The sequence below is a fragment of the Pseudopipra pipra genome, chromosome 5 (assembly GCF_036250125.1).
Source record: "Pseudopipra pipra isolate bDixPip1 chromosome 5, bDixPip1.hap1, whole genome shotgun sequence".
NCBI classification, from domain to species: Eukaryota; Metazoa; Chordata; class Aves; order Passeriformes; family Pipridae; genus Pseudopipra; species Pseudopipra pipra.
In genome coordinates, this window is record NC_087553.1 from 28,038,383 (window position 1) to 28,062,460 (window position 24,078).

General features: G+C 40.2%; 1 protein-coding gene across 7 annotated transcripts; it reads right to left on the reverse strand.

Annotated features, from left to right (window-relative positions):
• Positions 1–3,072: 3,072 nt before the first annotated feature.
• Positions 3,073–23,615, reverse strand: GAS2L3 (growth arrest specific 2 like 3). 7 transcript variants are annotated; one of them, XM_064655342.1, is made up of 12 exons: positions 23,427–23,615; positions 22,479–22,597; positions 20,710–20,771; positions 19,829–19,957; positions 18,443–18,490; positions 17,289–17,457; positions 16,756–16,874; positions 14,908–15,049; positions 11,218–11,281; positions 10,398–10,536; positions 9,111–9,218; positions 3,073–8,395 (listed from the first exon to the last, which is right to left on the reverse strand). In XM_064655342.1, the coding sequence occupies exons 5-12, from the start codon at positions 18,470–18,472 to the stop codon at positions 7,022–7,024; spliced, it is 2,145 nt and encodes a 714-aa protein (XP_064511412.1). In that variant the 5' UTR covers positions 18,473–18,490; positions 19,829–19,957; positions 20,710–20,771; positions 22,479–22,597; positions 23,427–23,615; the 3' UTR covers positions 3,073–7,021. The 7 variants fall into 7 exon arrangements, with proteins under 7 accessions (XP_064511412.1, XP_064511410.1, XP_064511406.1 ...); XM_064655340.1 differs by having other exon boundaries at positions 20,717–20,867; XM_064655336.1 differs by having other exon boundaries at positions 20,710–20,867.
• Between the last annotated feature and the right edge of the window lie 463 nt (positions 23,616–24,078).

The following is a 24,078-nucleotide window of genomic DNA, read 5'->3' on the forward strand; positions in this document are numbered from 1 at the left end:
AGCATCCTGATGAAATTGTAGTTTGTAATGGAAGTATATGTCAAAATTATAGAATCACAGAACGGTTTGGGTTAGAAGAGATCTTAAAAATCACCTAGTTCTAACCCTCCTGTCACAGGCAGGGAAGCCTTCCACTATATCAGGTTGCTCAAAGCCCATTCCAACCTGGCCTTAAACACTTTCAGGGATGGGGCATCCACAAATTCTCTGGGCAATCCATTCCAGTGCCTCACCACCCTCATAGTGAAGAATTTCTTTCTAATATCTAATCTAAACCTACTCTCTTTCAGTTTAAAGCCATTGCCCCTTGTCCTAACACTACATGCCCTTCCAAAAGTCCCTCCTCGGCTTTCCTGAAGGCCCTCTTTAGGTACTAAAAGGCTACTCCAGCCCACTTATCATATTCATGGCCCTCCTCTGGCCTCATTCCAATGGGTCCAGGCCCCAGAACTGGACACAGTACTCCAGATACTCCATGCGTGCTAGAGAAACAGTTGCACTTACCGTCTGAATTATATTTTTTTCTAAACCGTAAATGTTTGAATTTACAGTCCTAATATGTTACTTTTACTTTCCAATGTAAAAGGACTGTGACTTAAGGACCCAAGTCTTGGAGGAAACTTGTGGGTTTTTAAGCAGGAAATCACAAAGAAACTTCTCAGTATTTTTCTTTAAACAATCAAATGCACACAGAGTCTAGCATAGATGTTCCTATGGTCTTTTTCACATAGATCACCAAAAATGCTTCTTCATGTGTATATTTTGTAAGTAATTTGACCTAGCTGAATTTCCTATACAGTTAAGGGTGTTCTAAAATCCAGACTATACAACTGTGTACTCACAAAAATCTCCCAAATCTAATGTATTATACGGGAGCTTAATTCCAGGAATATAGACCCAGACCAAATTTGATTTTAAATAAACTTATTCTGCTGCTCTTTTCTTTGAATGCAGCAATAAATAACGTCAAGGTACTGCAAGGGTCAATGCTGCAGTGTGTACACAATAAAAGTAACTTATTATGGTTTTGTTTCACAGGTGTCTATAGAGTACTGTACTCAGCAAAAATCAAAAACAAAAAACCTGTGAAGAAGCATACTGTTCATCACCATGACACACCATGGTAATTATTTCTGTTCTTCTGGGAATATAGAGAAATGTAAGTTCCAGTACAAGGTACCTTTTGTTACAGCAGCCATGCTTCAGAAGAGTAAATAATAATGATGATTATATAAAAGATCAGCAAACTACAAGATTCTGAAACTGAATTTCAACAACTACTTTTATTTTCAAATGCAAGACAGGTAAAGCATATGCTTTAACACTGTAAAGATGGATGTAACTGACCTTAATATGGTTCTTATGAGGTGCCATGTGTGAGTACTTTGACAAAGACTAATGTATTCTACTTTTCCTGTGTGAATATCCAAGCATGGTCTTTTTTTGAGGAAGCATGCAAGTTTGTCTTTGTTTAGTAGGACCTCAGCTTTGCACAGTACTTTCTGACTCAGCACTAAAGACCAATTTTATATCAAAGTTCTATGCTGCAATCCTACCTCCTAAAAACTCTTAGCACAACTAATCTGTCAATATTTTCTGCCTAGCTACATTCCTTGGAGAAATGGACAGCTGCTCCCATCCTGTAAGTTTTCTCTTCCATCTGGAACATAATACTTCACATAAAGTGCTGTAATAGCTTTGATTTAGACACCAGTACTCCTCCCCAACTAGAAAGTCATCTGCCTCTGCCATTCCCATCAGCTGATACACCTTCAAGTTTGTGTATGAGTTAGTGGGGATTACTGGCTAGCTAGACCTGTACTGTGAGCAGATCTACCTCTCAAATATTTTAATGAGTTTTTTTTCTTAAGATATCTGAAATGTACAAAATGTTCAGCTTATTTACATTTCACACAATTCATTTTTTAAAAGTTTTAGTAAGGAAGTGATCTTCAATCTCAGCTCTTAAAAAAAAAAAGAAAATAATGAAAATGTTTTCAAGACTGTATTTGCCTGAAATGAAAGGTTCTTACAGAATTAAACATTTCTTGCAGTATTTATTGCTTGCCAAGTCTGGATTTTGCCAGCTAAAAGGTTTCATTGGAATCAAAGAGAAAAGTTTTGCCTGTGGACTTCAAGAGAAGTTAAAGAGTTTACATTGCCAGAGTAGCCTCTATAAAACTCATAGACACCAGATGGCCCCATAGCTCTCGCTCATCTAACAAACAGATTTCAGTTTCCCTGTAGGGAAATAGAAAAGAAGCTGTAGAGTTTGCTGTTCAAAGCTATAGCTGCTCAAAGTTTTACATGGAAAACTGCCTTGAATTTTATCAGATATATATATGTATGGGTTTTTTGGTTAGCATATATAGGTAAGGGTTAGGACACTTACCTGAGACAGTCTTGGACTGTCTTCGTATTTTATTGGCCAGCTGTAACATCATGTCTTAAAAGAAAGCTGCAACTAACATCTCTGCAGAACTTGGTCCTGTAGGAACAAGTATGGTAGATGCCACAAGAATGTGACCAGACAAAGCTGAAGTGGAAGCATAAGTATATCTACATGGTCAGGCACCAGCATTGGACTGGCAGGAACTGAAGACACTGGAACAGGCAGAGAAATGCAGATATTAAAAGATTTTTAAAAAATCAAATAGGGATGGGGAAAAAAAAGTTCATTAGGTGGCTCCAGTGAGAAGACTCAATTCTCTTCTCAAAAAAACTAATTAGGTTTCTGTTATTGATAGCGACAGACACAGAGATGGGTCTAAAGTTTGCTGACAAGATGTAAGCATGGAAAATATTAGCACACAAGTGCTTTATATTTCAAGTGGAGCTGCAAATAATAAAACTCTCAGAGGTATATCTGAAAATACTTGGGCTCTCTGTCAGCTAGGGATGAATAGAAAGAGAATAAAAAAGTCTTGAACTCCAAACAAAGCAATGGATTTGATGCAGCTATTTATGTCTTTATCACAGCCTGAGATACTATTTATGTGGTGGTAGAGAGAAAACACAAGCCTTCTGAAATACATTCTCTTTCCCTTCCCACAAAAAGACATGAGGACTAAAAACATGTGTGCGCCTAAAAAGGTGCAGTGTATGTTTATTCAAAGTAAGTACTCATACAGAAGGACATTGATATGACATGAAGAATTCAGTCAGATTCTTGCTCCAAATTATCTTTCCCTCACAAAAAGTAGCACAAGCTGAAGATTAGACTTGCTATTTGGCAATATAAACATTGCAAAAAGAGTATGTATTTCCATTAGGAGGTACTTCGTTACATCTTATTCTTGGTTCGCCTCATGTTACATGGCACTTACAGTTAGAATATGACTATACAGGTGAAGACTACAATATTCACAGAAGTTGGACCACACTCAAATACACTATTTTTATAATAAAATCAAACCAAGTCGATCCATGCATAAAAGGGGAATGATCTTTAGATTAGCTGAGAAAGGTTTCAGCTGTAAAAGCTTATGCTTTTTATGTCATTTTGAACCATAAAAATCAATCTTTTACATGAAATAATAGATCACAAAATGAAGCTATCTGCTTCATTTTCTCTGTAGTTCAAAAAGGTAGATGTTAAAATTGCTTTACACTGAGATCCAAGAGTCTCAGTGTTTAAATTGCTACTAAAAACCTTGTAAATGGTTCAAAAAGTATTGTGGTTTGACCTCAGCCAGCAGCCAAACACCTATGCAGCTGCTGCTCCCCTTATCTCTCTTTCATCCCCAGCAAGATGAGGGAGAGAAGAGCAGCAAAAGCAAGACTCGCTTGCTGAGATAAAGACATTTTAATAAGTGAAGGAAAGATATAAAAAAATAAACCGCCAAGTGATGCAAAGGCAATCCCTCACTACCTCCCACATGCAGACTGATGCCAAGCCAGTTGGCAAACAGCCACCTTGAAAGCCACCCACCCTGCTCCCCCTTCTTTCTCCACCTCTTCCTTGTTTTTATTGTTGAGGTGATGATATATGATATGGAATAGCCCTTTGGCCAGCTTTGGTTGGCTGTCATAGCCATGTCACTCCCAATCTTTTGCCCACCCCCAGCCTACTCACTGGGGGGCAGAGCAGAAAAAAGAAAGACTTGACCCTGGCAAGTGCTGTTCAGCAACACTGGTGTGTTATAAACACCAGTTTAGCCACAAATCTAAAACACAGCACCATATAGGATGCTAGGAAGAAAGTTAACTCCATCTCAGCCAGACTCAGAAAGAAACCCCAACAATTCAGCTATTAATCTGCATGAGATATATCGTATGTAACTCACTATTTGGATGTCCAAAAATCAAAAGCAAGTCATCTACTATAAAATGCTTTCAGCATATAAAACCATGTGCCAAATTTATCAAACCTGACAGCAATCCACTACAGTCAATACTTTTCTTGACATTCATAGTAGTGGCTTTGACCAGTGTACTTATAAAATAAGTAAGCCTAAGGCCTTCCCAAACATACAACTTTGTATGTGAGCTTGTGGGACTTGTGTCCACATTATCAAAAGTGATTTGTTTTCTTCCTACAATTTGCATATTGGTTTTTACTGTTTACTCCCAGCAGGTTGTAAGCAGTATGGTACAGTAGATATGCATAAATAGAATCATAAATAAAATAAAAAAAGCTAACAAGGTGCTCAGAAAGGCAGCTCAATGACTTTGCCACGCACGAGAACTCAGTTCATGATGCTTGCTTACTGTGGTTCCAGGGAAAAAAAAAACAACAAACCAAAACCAATAAAACCTCATAACAGCAGAAACTGTTGTCCTTTTTAGGAAACTTCCTTGTCTGACCATCCAGGAGCCAATCTGGCAGTCACACCTGCTCCTGCCCATAAATAGACTGGGAATGGAGACAAGTGATGATCTGTGGAAGTCAGCAGTGTCTCTTCACAGACCTTCATTGCTTCTCAGTGTTTGCAGGAATGACTGTTCATTAAACCCAAAAAAACCCAAACAGTGCTACTCCCAAAGACAGTAGTTTTTAATCTACCATGAAGCTCCTTCTGTTAAGGGTAAGACGTTTAACACACTGAAAGCCTTCAGAGTTGAGAGTGTAAACAATGCATAGCTTTCTGGCATTTTAAGAGGTTTACAGGCATTACCCCTCACCTCCAGAGAGTAATAGAGAAGAGTCAGTAAGAAGGTCTCCATAAATAAAACAAAAAAGGCCACCACAGACTAAGAGTGCCTACAGAAATGAACCTGTAGCACTGAGAAAAGTATTTAATGATTCAGCCTTACATTCAAAGGCCATTCCTGCAGAGCAGTAAGACTCTGCCAGTGCAGGTCAGTACTTGCAGCTCAGTGTTGCTGCAGCTGGAGCTGCTTTGGGGCTGCAACATGGGAGCAGCAGCTGGTGTAGGGCTCCAGCCCAGGGGAAAATGTCCTCCCAGGAACTCAGGAGCATATCTTAATGCAGCAAGAGCTTTCTAGGAAAGCCTGGGCTCACTTATAGTCAGATTAGAGCATGGACTAAGCAAATTTGTCTGCCCTGGGTTTTAAAGGTAGTATTGGTCACTGAAGAGATCTTTTATGAATTTGAGAGACTAAGGCACAATGAGAGTAAGCAATCAAGGCCACGATTTTCCATGTCCAATTTAACATAGACCAAGAAAGCTCCACTTCCAAAAGAGCTGAAGAAGGCATATGGGGGGCACAGTAAACACTGATAACATCATCTGTAAAATTTAAACATGAATAAAGATTCCTTCCTTTCTAATACATGCAGGTGACCCAAATTTGAATTGTGGGACACCAGTGAACTAAAAACCGTTGTTTTGTTTGAGGTATTAGAAATGTTACAGTAGAGCACAGCTCTACTGCTTGCCATGGGCCTTGATGCAGACATGCCAGAACCACCAGAGTCACTCAGGCTCTGCACTGGGTAGATGTTTCTTGGGCAGACTTTGCTCCACTGAAAATGAGGAGCAGCCTTAGCTCCCCTTTCCTCTCTCCCATTGTCCTAGGTACAGGGGCTGGGACCAGTTTATCACTATGTGGGTATAACCAAAACTGTGTATTCTACACACTCTGTGTCATTTGTGATGGACTGTTAATGGACCGTTTGCAGCAGCTGCCCAGGGCACACCTGGCACCTAAGGCTACGATGTTAAATAAACCCTTCGAGGCTGTGAAGTGTTCTTTTGTTTTCACACCAGTGACTCAGCTGTGATAACTCCCCTTCGGAAAGGCATTAACGCCTTCACACCCAGCCTGAGGAGTCACCTCTGCTAATGGGCCATACTGGACTGGCATAATAGGCAGCTGCAACACTTAGACTTCAAAAATCAAAGACTCCAGAAATATCCCATGACTCACAGAGTTAAATCACCCACTGTGAAACTCCCCGCCCTGGAGGAGGAACTGTGCATTACCACCTGAACTTGAGCGTACATAAACTTTGGGGTTTGGAACTTCTGGTACCACTCATCATATCCAGAGGACCAGAACTCCAACAGGACTGCCATTGCCACTCTCGACAAGACTGTGCTCATTACTTCAACAGAACTGCCACCATCATCTGAACTAACAGGTTTTCTTTTCCTTTTACTTTACAGTCAGGGGGGCCACGTAGTGATCAGCACAGGGGCCACTAAACACTGTTCTGTTCTTGTCCCAGGGTTATATATCTGTTTGTGGGGGGTGAAAACCAGTTTTCTCTGTATCATTTCATTTATTGTAATCTCTTTTTAGGAAATTGTAACTCTGACTTGTAATCTCTGTTGAGTTGCATTCACTTCTACCTCCAGTTTACTTTTAAACCAGCACACCCACCTTTCTTACAGCAGGTCAGGAATATTTTCTATTCCACAGTGCTAAACAGCAAGCAAGCTCACTTCTAAATATATCCAAATAGAAGTTTCTAATTGCAAAATAAACATAGTTCTTACAGTAAGTTATGCAGCAAAATGTAGGTTATACCTAATATTTCATGTTAAATGTAGTGTTATTTAACATTTTTTTCTTGTCCTCAGTGTTTCATAAACTTATTTTGAAGAAAATAAGTTTACTTTCTGGGCTTTTTACTCCCTGTCATAACAAAATAGTGATCATCTTGCCTGCTCTTCACAAGAGGAACTTTTGACACACCAGGTGTTCCTTTGTTACATGACTGTTCCTTCGGGAGAGGCTTCTTGGCTGCTGGGGCCAGGCTTTTGTTTGTTTGCAAGTTTTTGGCTGAAGGCTGACCTTTTGTGGAAGGCTGTGCCGACTTTTTGGTCATTGCCACTTTGGCAGAAGTTTGAGGAAGTCGTACAACAGATAAGGGGGTGCGTTCAGCAGGTTTGGATAAAGAGGGCCCAACCAGACTGGGATTACTGATATTCGGCTGCTTACTGACAGCTGATGATACGTGTTTGCTTGTAGGTATCAGTGAAGGTGGTGACTTTGATGCTTTGCTAACTGCAAGGGAAGGTGCAGAAGCGGAGAGGACCGATGCACTTTTCAAATTCTTTGCCAGGTCAGAAGTTGTTCGTAGGGCTTTCTGAGGATTCTGAGACGCAGTTCCCGAGATCTGAATAGCATTTTCAGAAGGAGGTTTTGCAAGTTGCTGCTGAGAATGCGCAAACTTGGCAACAGCACGCAGATTTGTCACAGGCGGCCGAGCAGCCCTTGGAGCGACTGGATTCGCTTTGGTTTTAGTGATAGATACAGGTTTGCATTTAGCAGGGACACGTTTCTGTTTTGAAGCCATCATTTCAGCTGTCTCAGACAAATGAGACGGCTGTTTTTTAGAGGATGAGAGGGTAGGATGGAGTGCTGGTGCTGCGGAGCCCTGAGGCGGGGCAAATTTCACCTTGGGAGCATCGGGGGACCAAATACGTTTGCGCACTGTTTCGGAGGGAACTAGAGCTGTTCTTGTTCCTGCACGTGAAGAACTTTTGCTTACAGATTGTGAAGAAGCAGAAGCTGGTGAGCTGCATGCAGGAGACTCCAGTTTCTTTGAGGTACCAGCTAATGTTTTGAAAGGAGACTGCACACCTGTTGCTGAAGACCCTTGTAATTTGGACCTGACTGTTGATGACTTGGCTGTGGAAGATGGGGGCACTGGCACTCTTGGTGATGCCAGAGCAGGGGACTGAGGATGTTTAGATAAAGCCTTCTTGGCACCAGCCCCAACAGTTAAAACAGGAGTAGTGACTTTTGATGGCTGCTTTTGAAACATATTGACAGCTGACATTGGATTCATAACAGGAGGCTCCTGATTCCTAGCTGATGAGTTAGGGGTACTGTCACTGGTGACCCCTTTCTGAAACGCAAGGATTTTTTGTTCCAGAGTTGCAAACTGAAGCACTCGGCATGGATCATATTTGAGCAGAAAACCTTGAAGAGTGTCCCAGCCTCCACCAACACGTACCATCACATGCTTGCCATGTAGCATCTGAGAATGGATGAAAAGGGGTTGGAAACAGAAGGACAAGAGAAATTTCTATCTTGTTTTATGCAGCATGAGGTCTTCAGCTTACATTACCATCTATTGAAATTAACTAAAAATAGCACCTCCTTTCTTATAGAGAAACCTTTTAAAACAGAGAAATTATGCTATAAACAAGGTTTATGCTTCCCAATTATTTTATTAGATAGTTTCTCCTGTAGAGACAGTCATTACACATCTGCAAATAATGGAAGCATCTTTACAGAAGACATTTTAACCATTCTGTAAGCATCTTCATTTAGTATTTAGAGTTTTGGATACAGGTTTTGTTCAAATTATAGATGCCCCTGTAACACAATCTCTTATGACTGCTGAAGAGAGTACTCAATTATCCTGAAAATTATAAACTCCAAGAGTCGAGGTTTTGAACAGTCAGCGTTCTCAGGATATTCCATGACATTTCCTTATTTATATTGCAAATAATTGTTGAAATTTTAAAACCACCACAGAAAAGCATTAACTTTTTTTAATGTGATTGTAAAATGAATAGTTGTAAGATCAAAGTAACTACACCTACTTTGAATAGGTGATTGAATGGCAAGTTGTTCCAACACAAATAATTCTGTGATTCTGAAACAACACCATAAAAATGAGGTATTCCACTTAAAAGCATTTCTCTCCCCAGTAGAAACATAAGTTGGAGTTCTGAAAAACAACTTACTCTTATGAAGAGTATTTTATCTCCCAGTCTATAACGTCCCTCTGATAAGTATTCAATTGAAAACCGATGGGAACAACTGCAGGGAGGATCTTCTGCTATATGTTTTACCTAGTTATTAAAATTGAAAGTATTTGTTAGTATTTTGAAAGAAGCATGTGTTGAATACAAGAAAAGACACCAATATCTTCAGCCCATAATATAAGAAAATACTTTAATTCTATTCCTTCACAAGAAAATCTCAGCTACATAAAGATACAAAGTGTAGAATAAAAAATTAAAAGAAAGAACAAATTGTATGTACAGACAAATATTTTGAGTTGTTCTAATCCAATTTTTATGATTTCTTCAATTTTCTGTTATTTTCACTTCTGGTATTAAGACAAATCTATACTACTATGCATAGTAGCCTCATTTCTAACCGCGACCTTGTAAAGACACTCTTATGGTCTCTAGAAATTGAAACGAATGCCTGGGTCTCTCTTGTGACCAAATCCATTGCTACACCTGGCTCAGAGCTACTTCACCATTCTCCCCAGATTTCTGTTAGGCTAAGTTAATCTTCTGTGAGACAACCAAGAAGGAAACCACTGAAAAAAGGAGAAAGGTAGTCCCCAAATATGTGCCAGGTTAGAGAAGACGCGTCTCTTAGAGCCATTTAGAAATGTAATAAATTGGAAGAACAAGACTATTGCCAAGAAAAAAAACAGTGAGAGTTTTGAGAGAGAGCAAGGACTTGGTGGCTGATGTTCCCAAAGAAACAGAATTTTTACATTACTACAAAGAGGACCTTTAAAACAAATGAATTTTAAAGACTTAACATGCATTTTTAAGCAAATAGGAAAATTACTCGTAATTTCTTTTGGACCAATTCACAAGCTGTTGTGAGTTTCATCAAAGCCTACTTTAACATTTGATAAAGTTTTAGGAAAACATCAAATTGAAGAGAAGCATTCATTGCAGTCATAGGATATTGACACACCAGAAAAATTGAATGAGATTATTTCTTATACTCAAAGAAGCAATGAAAAGGGAGCAGGGGAAAGGAACTCAAGGTGGGTTATATGCACCAAGGCATTTACTCCAAAACATATAGAACAGCATTTTCTTTACAAAACAAAAACAAACAAACAAAAATTATAAAAGGAGGTGCATACACTTCTGTTTTCTGTTTAAAGAAGCTAACATATTAGATGAAAACCAGCCAATGCTTACTGAGCCAGATCATACAAGTACGAAACTTAAGAGCTTGATTTAAAGCTCATATCACACTAAGTAAGAAGTACTTACTGCCTCATGTAGCTCCCCATGGTGACAACATGACTTTGCTGTGCTAATAGGTGATGGTGGCCCAGAGGTCATCAGTAGGGTTTCTTCTAGCTCAATTTCCTTCTCTAGTTTTACAAGTACAGGAGGTTCAACTCCATACCTCAAATACCAAAGTAGAGAGTTTAATTGCTAATTTACTAAAGAAAACGGAAAGAAACTGATATTAACAAATTTGCAAAATTCTAAGAGATTTGGCTGACATGGCACAGCACTAAATCAGTCAGAGGGGTAACTGTCTTGATAATCCAAAGAGAAGGAGCAGCTCTGAGTTTTTAGCAGAAGTCTTCCCTAAGGTGGCCTTGGTGTTACCAGAGAATGAAGTAAAAATACTGTCAAAATTACATCATTTAGGTCACAACCAATTTAGATAAACTATTTTAAAGCTTCCAGCTCTGCACTAGAAATAAATCAAAAGTCTAAATGTAGAGAACAAAGAGATACCTGCCAAAAAGATGAAAAATTATACCCCTTAAAATAATCTTTAATGTTCAGTGAGTTCTTCCAAGAGGTATACATATCTATAAGCTGAATGTATAACTTAAACACTCAGCTATAAAAGGCAGCATGGAACAGTGCCTCTCCCTGAAAAGGTCTGATAATTATTTGAAAAAATATTCATATTATATGATGGTCCTAGAAAAGCCACTCATTACTTTTTGTGAGGAATTAACATCCACTGCATTGCACTTAATGACCACAGATTGTCTTAACTTTGTCTCAGCTTTTACTTAATAGGATGTATTCTTCAATTTCTTGTTAAGATTATGTGCAGATCACGTACTTGGATACAATGCGTCCAATTTCCAACAGACAAAGATACACTTGTCTTGGATCCTTGTGCAAAACTAAAAGGGAAGAGAATGAAGAGGAGTTACAGTTCATATTTATTGCAGCAAGGCCTATGCAATTAGGTACAGAGAAGAGAAGATGAGGTATAGATGCCTACAAATTTCCCATTTTACCCAGGGGCAAGTTACATTATCATTGACAAAGCACTATATGCTTTCCAACTCTAATTTTCTATTTCATAAAGTCTTTAAATGCATCTTGGCATTCCTGAAATCAAACTCCTCCTTCTAGGAGAATTGTGTTTTATTTGGTTTTATGAGCTTCTTTCTTGATGAGAACAGGAAAGAAAGAGATCTGAGAGCTTTCCCTACCCCCAAATACATTATCGTAGTCTTAAAGATGAAAAGCATTTAACAACTGCAAATAGGAAAATATGCTCATGCATACAGACAGATAGGCACAGGCACTCCATAGGTTAACATCCATACGAGGATACACTGTGAAGGACCAAGTGGTTGGCTACATAGCCAGTCAGCCTAAGCAGTTTAGTCCCTTGGCTGTGAAAGAACAATCTGGGTGACTGTTACCATTTCAGTTACCAACAGATCTTTTTTCTTATCATTTCAAATGTTCCAGGTGCCAGCAGTGTCCATCCATATGGCAGATTCATCCAGTTCCACTAGAAGATACCACTTTGTCAGTGGCAGCTCCCGTACCTCATTCTATACCCTCATCATTTTACCCCCTCCCAAGCAGCCCAAACCTCCTGCCCCATCCACCAAGAGGTTTTCTTCAGAATTTGGTATCTTTGTGAGGCTGTATCTGAAAAGGGTGGTCAAAACCCCTGAGCATAAGAAGGAGGGGAGAACAATGCTGTTTTAAAATACAAATGCTCAGATTCAAACATGAGATACTAGCTGTGATCACAGAGAAGCAGCAACACACTTTCAGATATGTTAGTAGCACAGTTTTGCACAAGGCTTCGCTTCTCAAAGACTTGCCCATAGTAACTGAGCTAGTGCCCAAAGCAGAGGCTGCTTCACACCCCTCAATTCAGAGCAGCTCTAGCAGCTACATGCACTTGATCTTGTAGGCACACTAAATGATTATCAGGAGAGCTGAAGAATGAGATGCAAGAGTGATAGCTAAGCAATGTGAATATGATGGTGGCAAGTCTGGGTTTTCTTAAGAACTTTGAAATGGAAACATTCAATTATTTCTACTGTTGCACTGAAGAATGGAAGAGGCAGAAGGAAAACAATGTCTGTTTTGGTTTCTTGAAAGTTCCATCTTTAGGTGTGCAAGAAAAAGCAAAAAGAAACAAGGCCAAGAACAGAGAAAGAAAATAGTTTAAAACCTCACGCACAAGCAACTACTTCCTCCTCTGTCCCCATACAAGCCTCAAAATTGAGATTCTTTCAATATGTTCTAAGAACAGTTGTATAAATGCTTTAGAAAACAGACGATCCCTGTGCTTTCTTAACTAAGTAGGAATATTGCCTAAAAACTCAAAAATCAAAGACTGGGAGAAAGGTCATTCAACTTGCCTCAACCCACACATAGCACCATTCCTTCCCCCACTACCATCAAGTATAAGAAACCAGATAAGTTGTAGAACATTTATATGAACAAGTCTGACTTTCTTCACACCATGTACTAACAATACTCAGTAGAAACTGGAAATTCCCTCTGAAGAGAAACCTGAGCCTGCTCTATATTTACAGATGAAATCTGACATCTTTCTGATGTTCAATTTGATATTTAAAATTGCTTTGATTTAAATAACACTGAAGTGTTTCCTAAAGTATAAGCTGAGTATGAACTCAGATTCCCTTGTTTACATCATCTACTCCAGTTTGTAAGTCTGCTTTTTAAAAGGTCTGATTATGAAGGATAAATCTAGAATAGAAAGTTGACACAGCCATAATTTAAAAGTTACTAGAGGTCATCTAATGTCTTTTCTCTGACTGTGTGTGTTTGCCAGAAGTGTTTTAATTTGCCTGAACCCAAAAGAGAAAAATCCAAATATACCCCTAGCAGAAATCAAGATACTTATTTTGGCTTGATGTCAAAGGGCATCCCATGATGTCTACTCTACCTTTCTGCTGTCTCATGACCCTCTTAATTTATTTCCTTCATAGTCATCTACACTTTCAGGAGGTGTTGCCATATGTATCTGATGGGAAAAAGACAACTGTTAAATTACCCTTCCCCTATTTCATTTATAAAGAATGGCTTGAAGGTCTGATGGAAAACATCAGTGGAAAGAATGTTTCGTCAAGGAGGCTGCAAGTCTGCTCATTTCAACTGCCAAAAAGGCTCACAGAAGATATTTATGCCATAAAGCAAGCTTGTGTCAGGAGTCACAATCAGACTTCAAAACACTTATTTGCTGTGAGTGAAAGCCACAGCACCAGGAAATCCTGTCTGCTTATCTCAGGAAGGCTAAACAGGCTCCAGTTACCCATCCACTTACAGAACCTAAGATGTTTAAGCAATACAATTCATACAAGGAACTAAAAAAAAAATTATTAAAACTAATTTTCTTACAGCTCAGTTCTACTCATCTGTTTTTCATGGCACTGAAAAAAGATACACTCACCAGACTAGTTAATCAGAATGAGACAGATGCAAATGATGGTGTTTTCTCAACTATTTTAAAAGATGACTTATCCAGTGGAGAAGGCACTGGCAGTTCAACGAGCATGCAAATGGCATTAAATGGCACAAAGACTTTGAGAAAATCCTGTGAATATTGTGACAAATTCATTTGATTACTGAAAACAAAGGTACTTTTCAATTTTTTTTACTATCCTGCTGACAGGCAGATATTTTGCTTGTTTTAAAAAAATTAACAAAAACAAACAAACAAAAAAGTATTGGCTTGCCACAGAAAGTTTTGGATTAATTAATTTTTACTGACATAATAGCTGGTAGAAGAGCATTTCTTTATTTACCATGTGATAGAAGTATAGTTCCTCTTAATTAGCAGTTAAAAAAAATTATTTCATCTATAAGTATCCGTCTAGATGCTGTTTGTTATAAGAGACCAACTGTGCACTGGGGCAGGCACACAACACACAACACATAGTTGGCAATATTTAGTTCTATAACAATCTTATTGGATGAGAAAACACAAATGGTTTAGGGGCATATCAAGTAGGTGCTGAAGCAAATGTTAATTGCTAACAGACTGTTGCCACTTCAGGCACAACTCCCTAATGTAGTTATCAAATTTATCTGTTATGAATGCATGATTCTGAGGGATTCCTTCAACAAGAATGAGCTCTAATACCAAATAAAGGATCTCATTGTGAGTTGACTCCATGGCCCTGTGGTCTTCCCACACAGGGAAAGCAAAACCACAATTTTCTCCTCTGTTTCTCAGTGCTTCTTTTTACTGAAGGACAACATGCAAGTTTGTTGCACAGCTGTCAGCCCCCGCTTCACCCCACACAGCAAGTTTGGAAAAGCATCATGCAAGTTAGAGCAGTCACGGAACTGATTTTTCAAGGCTTTTACTTGGACACTGCCTTAAAATTAAAAAAAAAAGCATTAGTAGCTTGCACGAGACAGGAACGGGCAAGAGAAAAGGTTCAAAAGACTATACACAAGGGATCTCCCCAACCAGGTAGTTATCCACATACAGAGGGAAGTAAATATTACAAAAAGATAGATTTACCTAAACCTTCAGATTCAAATAGATAAGTCTCCTCAACTCCAATGGCCCTACACCAGTTAAGAAAGTTGGCTGTATTATCTCTGGCAAAAAAAGATCCTGATGGAGCATCCTTCTTACATGGAACTTTTCTCATAGGAAAATTCTGGCAAGGGAAGAAAACAAAAAGTACATTGTGCACATCAACATTGCCAACAGACTTCAAAGCATAGTTGCAAAGGAAAATACACCCTAAATTCAGAGTACAGAAACAGTTGTAACTATTTTGTGTTCAACCCACCATGTACTCTATCAAAAAAGCTACACTAATATAGAAGGCATTCTATCTTATCACTGTGAACAGTCACTGAGTGAAAAATCCTTAGCTCTGCAGCCTCTCCCAAAGCTGTCCATACAGTTGCTTCCCCATTTCCCCACATGCTGGGGTAGAAGTCCTACTGGTGGTTTCACAGGCCTGGATAATTATTCCCCTTTCCCAAGCTTAAGTTCACAGCAGCAGAATAAGCACAACAAGAGAACGTTAAATCAACTAACTATACTTAGCTGACAGATTTCAACATTTTAGAGCCTGTTCTAGAAAGTGAAAGGAATCATAAGGGAGCAAGGAGCAGTTTCCTTTAAAGCAATTCAGTACTTACTCGTTTTTAAATTGGTACCTTCAAAACTAAAAGCGTAGTTCAAAGATACACAAGTTGTACGTTTCATCCTCCTTAAAAAGCCCTAAGGATTTGCTGGGTATCTGATGAACAATGGCTTACACAGTGAAATCCATACAAGTGTGGAAATGCATTGTTGTGTTTAGCAACAGAACCACAGGAATCACTAACATTGTGGATAACTTGCATATTTCTTGTAGACAGAGTAAGGAAGCACTGGGACAGGCTGCCCAGGGAACCAGTTGAGTCACCGACCCTGGAGGTATTTAAGAGATGTGGCACTTAGGGACTTAGGTTTCACGGTGGACTTGGCAGTGTTAGGTTAGCAGTTGGACTTGCTGATCTTAAAGGTCTTTTCCAACCTAAAAGATGCCATAATTCGAGGGTTCCTTATAGCTCTTGTATAAATACTGTTTGGCGTCTTAGATCTGCTGTCTTGTACCCCACAGTTAATAATAATTCTAATATTAGTAATTATACTGCTAACTGGTAAATATCCATTATTTAAAACTATTGTTTTACTAGGTAAACCAGTAAAAGTTAAAACATTAAAAAAATGGTCTGGATATAGTGAAACAGTTCCTCCTGTCCTCCAGGGCAATTTAGCTGGTAATCTACTGTTTAACAAATCCAAGCATTGCTGTAGCTATACAGGGTACTTGTACATTCAACAAATGTTATCTTGACCAGTTTACATGACTGTACTTCAAATACAGAGAGTTGCTTGAGATTCACATTTCAACTGAGCATTGATTCCCAACCAAAACACTGAAGCCCATCTTCAGGTATATCAGTTTGGATATTTTTATGGCTGATCTGTACACTAGAGTACAGCCATAAAACATACTACCAAGTGCCAACATATATCTCATTATCAACCCACACTGATGTCAGAAAACAAACTCCAGAACTGGACTAAATCTTCCTCAGGCAAGACTTCTACTGAAATCAAACTAAAGACCAACCAAGGACCTTAGGATTTGATTAACAAAGCAAGAAGGTAATTTGTTGCACGAGGCCAGTTTATCCATCTACAAAAACACACTATTGTTAATCAGTCCCTGGATACAGAGGGTACAGAGCATTATTTTGGGAAGCCTCACTCATCTGCTTTCCTTTTAATGACAACTACTTACTTAACTACCTACAACTGGAGAGTTTATATATGTATTTTAAAAGTCATGATATGACTCACCCTTAAGTTATTTGAGCTACAACATTTTTTAATTGTGTTTTGAAGAACACCAACCAACTGGCAGAGTAATACCCCATTATCAAGTTCTTCTAGCAGTTGTTCTGCTTTGACTTCCATTCCTTAAAAAAAAAAAAAAAACAAAACAAAAAAGAAGGTCAGTATTAGAGTTACTCTACAGAAGGTGAAGAAGTTTCATATGAACTTAGAGGCAACTCAAACAGCGTTCCAGTGTTAAAGACTGAAAATTAGTGGAAATATATAAGTAAACTAAAATCAAATATCCATTTAATTACATTTTAATTAGACTAACAAAATTCAGAAATATAAATTAGAATTACTAATTATCCTCCCTCTAAGAGGTGGCAGCTAATAAAATCTGAAATCAAAGCATGCATTTTAATGCAATTCTCCCAGCCATTCAGACTCAAATATGCCACATCTTAATAGTAGTATAGATATTAAATGTCACCATTGACTAGAATATTGGAAAGTTCTTTGAAGTTCATTAGACAGTGATTTATTTTTAACCTCACCCAGCAAGCCAGACAGCCAAATGGACAGATCTTCTTGCATAGGCACCAGAGTTGCTTCATGCCGCACAGATATCCATTGGTCATACAGGCACACATCTGCCAAACCCGGCCCGTGTCTGGGAGTCAGAGGACTTCGGGGAGTTAAGGGAAGGTCATCTCCAAACCACACCTGCAGAGGATTTCAGTAAGCTGAAGACAGAAAGCTCTAATACTTGCAGTCAGATGACAAAGAGTCATGGTTCTGAATTACGCTGAAGAACTATTATTCAAAGTGTTCCTTTCCCTTCGGACAGATACACCAGACCAACCCAACACCAATTAGATGGTGAAGCTATCATTAGTAACTCCTGCATCAAAATACTACTGCGTTCATTCTCTTGAATTCTTCGGATTTAAAATTACACTCTTTCTTGAATATTGAATAAAGAAAACATGCATTAAATGTGTGGGTGATTTTTTTTCCTCAGCACATTTTAAGTCTTAAAATCTGAAGTTTATCATATAATTTACTACAGACTACTGATTTCTCTGATCAAATATTTCAGGGGCATTTTATGCTTAAATCATTAAAAATTATGACATTAAAAGAAGAAATATGTTCACGTACAAGAACACAACAGATTTATTGAACGTGAATCCTTAGCATTTCAGGACTGCATATTTTCAAAATGACAGGTAACTTACATTTCAAGAAAAGGACCACACTGAAATTTTGTGTACAAAATTCCCAAAGACAGAGTTCTTCTGCTACTCTTAACTACTTTCCTTCAGTTCAGTGTGTGTAAAAAATATATTTATTTATTTATACTTAAGTAATTAACTAGAATGTTTTAAATATATAAGGTTTTAAAAACTATAAAGTTTTAAAAAACACTTCTTAATCACCAAACAGGTGTTTCAATAATCTCAGCCTCTGACTTCAAAACCTTCTTAGGTAACAGCACTAAGAAGTGAAAGGGTCACCTGATAGTAACAGTGGGTTATTCATTTTGTCACATTACTCCACTTGTAAAATGGAAAATTATAACTTTTTAATTAGAGGTAACTCTGGGGAGTCTAGTATTTCATCTGCCTCAAGGTAGATCTTTGCATTGAAAAAAACAAAAATATATTATACATGTATGCAGGATTGAAACACTTCAAAAGACATTTACCTGAACTGCATTCTGCATGGTCACCTGCATTTACATTCGTTTCTCTCTCTGGGAAAAGAGAATAGATTTTTAATACAGTTTGTCCTGCTTTCATGAAAATCCCAAGAAAAACTCACCAGTACTGTTTTGGAAAAATAAGAAGTCTAATCAGGAAAGGAAGGGGAAAGAGAGAAGTATCTTAGTGACTAAGGTTTTGATCCAGTCAACTTCAGTTCTCTGCCCTGAAATAAAGGCACAATTATTACAGCACAAAGTAGCAACTGCCTTTGTATGTATTAACACTACTCCAAAGTAGCTGTATGGCATTTATTCTGCCAAAGTGTAATACAAACGCTTCAAACCATTCTTGGATTTAACAACACTGGCATTCATCTTTTTCTTCTGAGTTATCACATGTATATCTTTTACTTGTGTGTAGGCAGATATATGCATCCTGACTTCACATTAAATACTCTGAAGATTATGAAAATCTTAAAGCAAGGAAACAATTTTGAAGAATAAGATTTTTTTCTTACAGAATCATAGAATCGTGGGGGTTGAAAGGGACCTTAAAGATCACCTAGTTGTTATACAGATACATGAGAGAAATCAATGCTTTTATTAAATTCTATTGGGATTGTGACTTCCCAGGCAGCATGCATACACCTAAGGTTTCAACAGACAGCTGCAAACTATTGCAGCAATATAGTTACCAGGACAATTCCCTGGCAAAACAAACCTTAAGGAAAGTTTTAGAGGCAACCTAGTCAACACTTTCTCTCCTGAAGCCAACACAGTATTTTCCAGAAATGCTTTTAACTATGGGAAAATCCAGCACAAGCTCTACACTGGGCTGAGGATTAGTAAGTTTCTCCATGGAGGCTCCAGGTCTAGAGATGTGCAGCATTACCAGGTTTGCTAGATACACATGTACTAGAAGGTATTTCTCCATCATAATTCTCCACAGTGGTACTGGGGGGCATTACAACATCAAAAACACCTGCTGTGTCTTGCAGTCAGTTAAAAGACAACTTTCTTGCTCTGTTACTCAATAGCTGCAATAAAGCATCTTACTGATTAAAGTGAAAATCAGACTGAAGACATTATCAGATGTTTTTAACTCATCTGTTTTCCTTTGAAAATAAGTAACTTTCCTCTCCTGTCCCAGATGTTTAAGTTTTGTATGTAGATGGTATTGTTCTCTCGTCCTGCAAAACCTGGCCTTCCTATGACAAAAGGCTTGAATAGCCCATCACAGAAAACACAATTCTTGTAAAAATTCTCCCCCTTCATCCTACACAAAAAGCAGAACAATGTCATTTCCTTCCCCTTTTTTCCTCCCACTGCCTTAAACCCCACACACTACATCAGATCACATGTCAGCCATTTCAAACATTTCAAACTTACCTCTGTGACTAGCAAACAAGCAACCAGTTCGTTTTCAGGCTGAAACCACTTCCCTGTAGCACAACTGCTAGCACTTCTCAGATTTTATCAGAGACACTCCAATTGGTATCTTTCCCCTTCCTTTTATTTCTAGGGAAAGAAAAAAAAAAAAAGACATTCTCTCCTTGATGTCATTTTTCCTTCTATGAATGAACAAGGGAAGGGCAGGGTATGTACCAAGCATTACTAATGAGCATGTTATGTTTCCCAGAGCTTTGTCCACAGGAATACATTTTCCTTTGGCATAAGAAAGCTATTGTCCCAAGAGAAGCTCAGTAAGAGGCTTCATTGATTAAAAAAATAAATAAAACAACAGCAGACCAGCCAGTAGAGATGTTGGTCTCATTAAAATAAGGAGCTTCATATAGGCTAACAAGAGCTCCAGCATATTAACTGCCAAGGGAAAACAAAAGGCAGCCTAATTCACAGGGAGAACTCCAAACATGAACAAAGCAAAATATTCACACAGCAGCTATCACAAGAATTCTCAGCATCTGCAGTTTTGTGGCATGCCTAACAAAAGCTAGTCTTACAAAAAAAAAAAAAAAAGGAAGGAAAAAAGAGGAGATTGAGGAAAACTGTGGCACTTGAACTTCAAGGGCCTGTTCTTCTAAAACAAGTTATTTTGTAAACCCATATGCCAAAGGGTTCCCTAGAAAGTGAAACGGCTTCACTTATTATCAGGGCATCTGAATAACACTTAACAAAAAAACCCTCTGATGATAAAGACTACTCTGCACAAATTTTGAGTTGAAAAGGTAATATAGTAACAATTATTCATTTTCAGATCTCAAACAGTTCAGCTCTGAGATTGCAGAGAATACGGATTAATATAGGCTTACCACTTACTAGGAGAGACATAGGATGAGAAGACCCAGACGTCTGCCACCTTCAAGTAGTCAGCCTGCAAAGGTGCAGAAGGTGTTCTGGTGAGGTGAATGCTGCAGTACCAGGCAGAGTCATAACCAAGTCTGACTTCTTCTAAAACCGGTTGGGTTCCCTGCATCAAAAAGCTGTACATAATGAAGTAAGCATTTGACACTGAAATCTGGCAGTTCCAGCTAGAACTGTATCAATTTCTACACATGCCAGTTTTATCAGCTGGCCTTCATTCAACAGGAATTTGGTGTTCAGGGATCACAGTTTGTGTAAGAAAAGACCTCAGAATGAAAATACACTGTAATATGTTCCCCACATAGCTTCAGGCAATGCCATTCCCATGCCAGCTGATATCCCCAAGGTCCCTTGGGACAAAAGACTTAATAAGCTCATCACAGCAGAAACAATGCTTTTAATAATTCTTTCCCTTCCTCTTACTCTTTCTGGCAGAAAACACTCTTTCTGGTGATGTTTTCCCTCCCTGCTTCACCCGCTAAAACAGGGAAACACCAGAAAGCTCTCTACTTCTGTTGCTAATGGCTCTAGGATGGAAGGATAAGAGAAGTGTCACCTAGCCACACCTTACACCTGTATGAACACAGCGACACTGATTTACTGTGAGATGAGTGGTCAGCCCCAAATGATACATTGGGAAAGGCAAGCACTGCCTTCAGCTGGCAGACTAACAAACCCCCAATGAAGGACTAGAGCTATGGATCAATATTAGCTAAGAGAGATGAGAAAAACATTCCTATCTATTGACATGTGGGGCAGAGGGACAAGCATTTCTCAGGAAAAGGGGTGCAGACACCCCCTGGACATGGCCCACACAGCCTTGCAAGACCACAGTCTGTCTCTGCTCTCCAAAAAGATGCCTGGCACTTTGCCCTCAGGGAATCTGAGAAACAGCAAAGTCAGCAAATGCTAAAGCACTTTATGCAAATACTTCAGGGTGCTAAACACATGCTCTTAGATGCTACATGAGATAGCCTGTTTAACATCAGTTGTATCAGGATTTATAGATCATTCACTGGTGCCCAACCCAAGAAGACATGCTACACTAATTACAACCCATTCTGTAGCACAAGATGAACAGAGTCCAAGTCCCATTTTACTTGACTGCACAGTTTACAAAGAAAGAAACAAACAAAAAAATCCTCAACTCCATAGGTAGCTCCAACATTGATGAAGCAGCCATTGACCTAGCTGAAGTGGAACCTAAAGGGATTCACAGGCTCATTAAAATGCCTTGGGTTAACAGGCTCATTAAAAAAAAATTGGGTAGAAACACTTTTACATCTTCGCCCTATATTTAATATATATAACACATCATCTTCTATTCCATCAACACCCAAAGGCAGCCACAACAGACTAACCCAGAGCAGCTGGAAACTGTAGATTGGTCTTAACAGTACCTACTGAAACCCATGTTTTTAAACACATTGAAATGAAAGAAGCTGTCATTTCAGTATCTGTTGAAACCTACTACAGGATAGTCAAGATTTTATTTGGTACACGTATCCTTACATGCAGAAGAAAAGAGGTAGGCACAAGAGATTCACTGAGTGGAGCATTACTCCCTCCTCACTACAGCAATTACAGAGACTTTTTGTTGCACTACTGAGTCAGCAGGAGCTCTGCTTCCCTGGGGAGGCCTTAGAGCCATGAAAGAGAAAGAACCAGACTAGTCAGTCCAAGGTGATGGGCTTTAAGGTGGCAACCAGCTCCTTACATTCATGCACGCTGATTGCTCTCCTCAGGGACTGCCTTTCCGCACCTCTCCATGAAGTGAGTGAGCACACAGTGAGCACACTCTCTCCTTCCAAATGGCAACTAAGGCCTTGGATACACCTGTCAAAGCAGAGAAAACCACTTGAAATCAGGGAGGAGTACTTAATCTCAACAGCTGGCATCTCCACAGGAGACATACAGACGGCTCCTTTACCACAGGAGCATCCAGTCTGGGGAGAGGCTCATTAACACAAGGTGCACTACCCCAGCTCTTCACTCGACTTCACAGGCAAGCTCTTCTCTCTCTCTCCCATTTCCACCTCAGACTTTTGCCAGCAAAGCAGCATTGGAGGGCATCACTGCTAGATGCCCATACAGTAGGCTGCTGACTGGCAACAGTCAGGAGGAGTTTATTATGACTTAAATATAAAATCCTGTCTTATTATGAAAGATCCACCCAGTACAATTTCAAATGCATAGGCCAGTTACGCCTTATAGATCCTAAAAGAATACATGTACTTTTTGCCATGGCTTGATCTGATACTATGCCAAAGGTGACACACAGCATCCCTGGAACATAGCCAGCTTTTGGGCAAAGAGAGGAGCCAGACGCTTTTCGGCTTATTAAGCAATATGAATGAGTGTTCTAGCCAAGAGCACTGGGGCAAACTTCCTACAGAAACAGCACTGCATCCTCAAACGCCTGTATGGGGCACAGGAGAGACTGGTTTGAAGGCTGTTATGCAAAAACTGTCCCCTCTCTCTTCTCTAAGGTAAGTTTCGCGGCGCTTTCCCTTCCGACACCCATGCCGGAGACGCTGGATGGGAGCTGCTGCCCCTGGACGGGTGATTTGGCTCAGCCCAACACCGGGCTCTGTCCGCGCTGCTCGGGGTCCCCGACACGCTCAGCGAGTTTCCAGCGCTGACCCTACAGACAAGTGGGACTCACCGAGAGCCGCCGTTCCGGAGCTGCGCGCCCGAGGCACGGACGCGAGCGGGACCCTGCCACGGCCCCCAGGCTGGGCCCGCCGCCGCTCAGGCGCTCCTCACCTTCCACGCTATCCTATGCGGTCCGGTCCGGTCCCGTCCCGTCCCGTGTCGTGCCTTGCCTGTACTCACCAGCCCCGCCGCGCTGCCGGCCCCGCACACCGGGACGGGACAGGACAGGACGGCCCCGCCCGCCCGCGCCGCGCCGGCCGCTCCTTTCGAAAGCGCCAATCAGCGCCCGGGGGCGGGGCCGCGCCCGGCCCACCTGTCCCGGCGCCGGCGATCCGCGCTCGCTGGCGGGGACACGGCCCGGGGACAGCGCTGCTGCCCGGGGACCGCGGCGGCGGGCTCGGCCATCGGGGTGGGAGCAGGGAGCCGGCCACCTGCCCGCAGAGCAGCCGAGAGCCCAAGAGGCCCTTTGGCAGCCGGCGTTCTGCGCCCCGAGCCTTCCGGCGCGCTGCTCGCACGGCCGGCAGCGCGGGGCTCGGCTCAGCGCTGCTGATGAGCCGTCCGGGCTCAGGGCCCTGGGAGCGCACCCGGGCACAGAGAAACTACCCACCCTGCCTGCAGCCCCTGTTGGCGTCAGGAAGCCTCGCACACCATCCGGACGCATT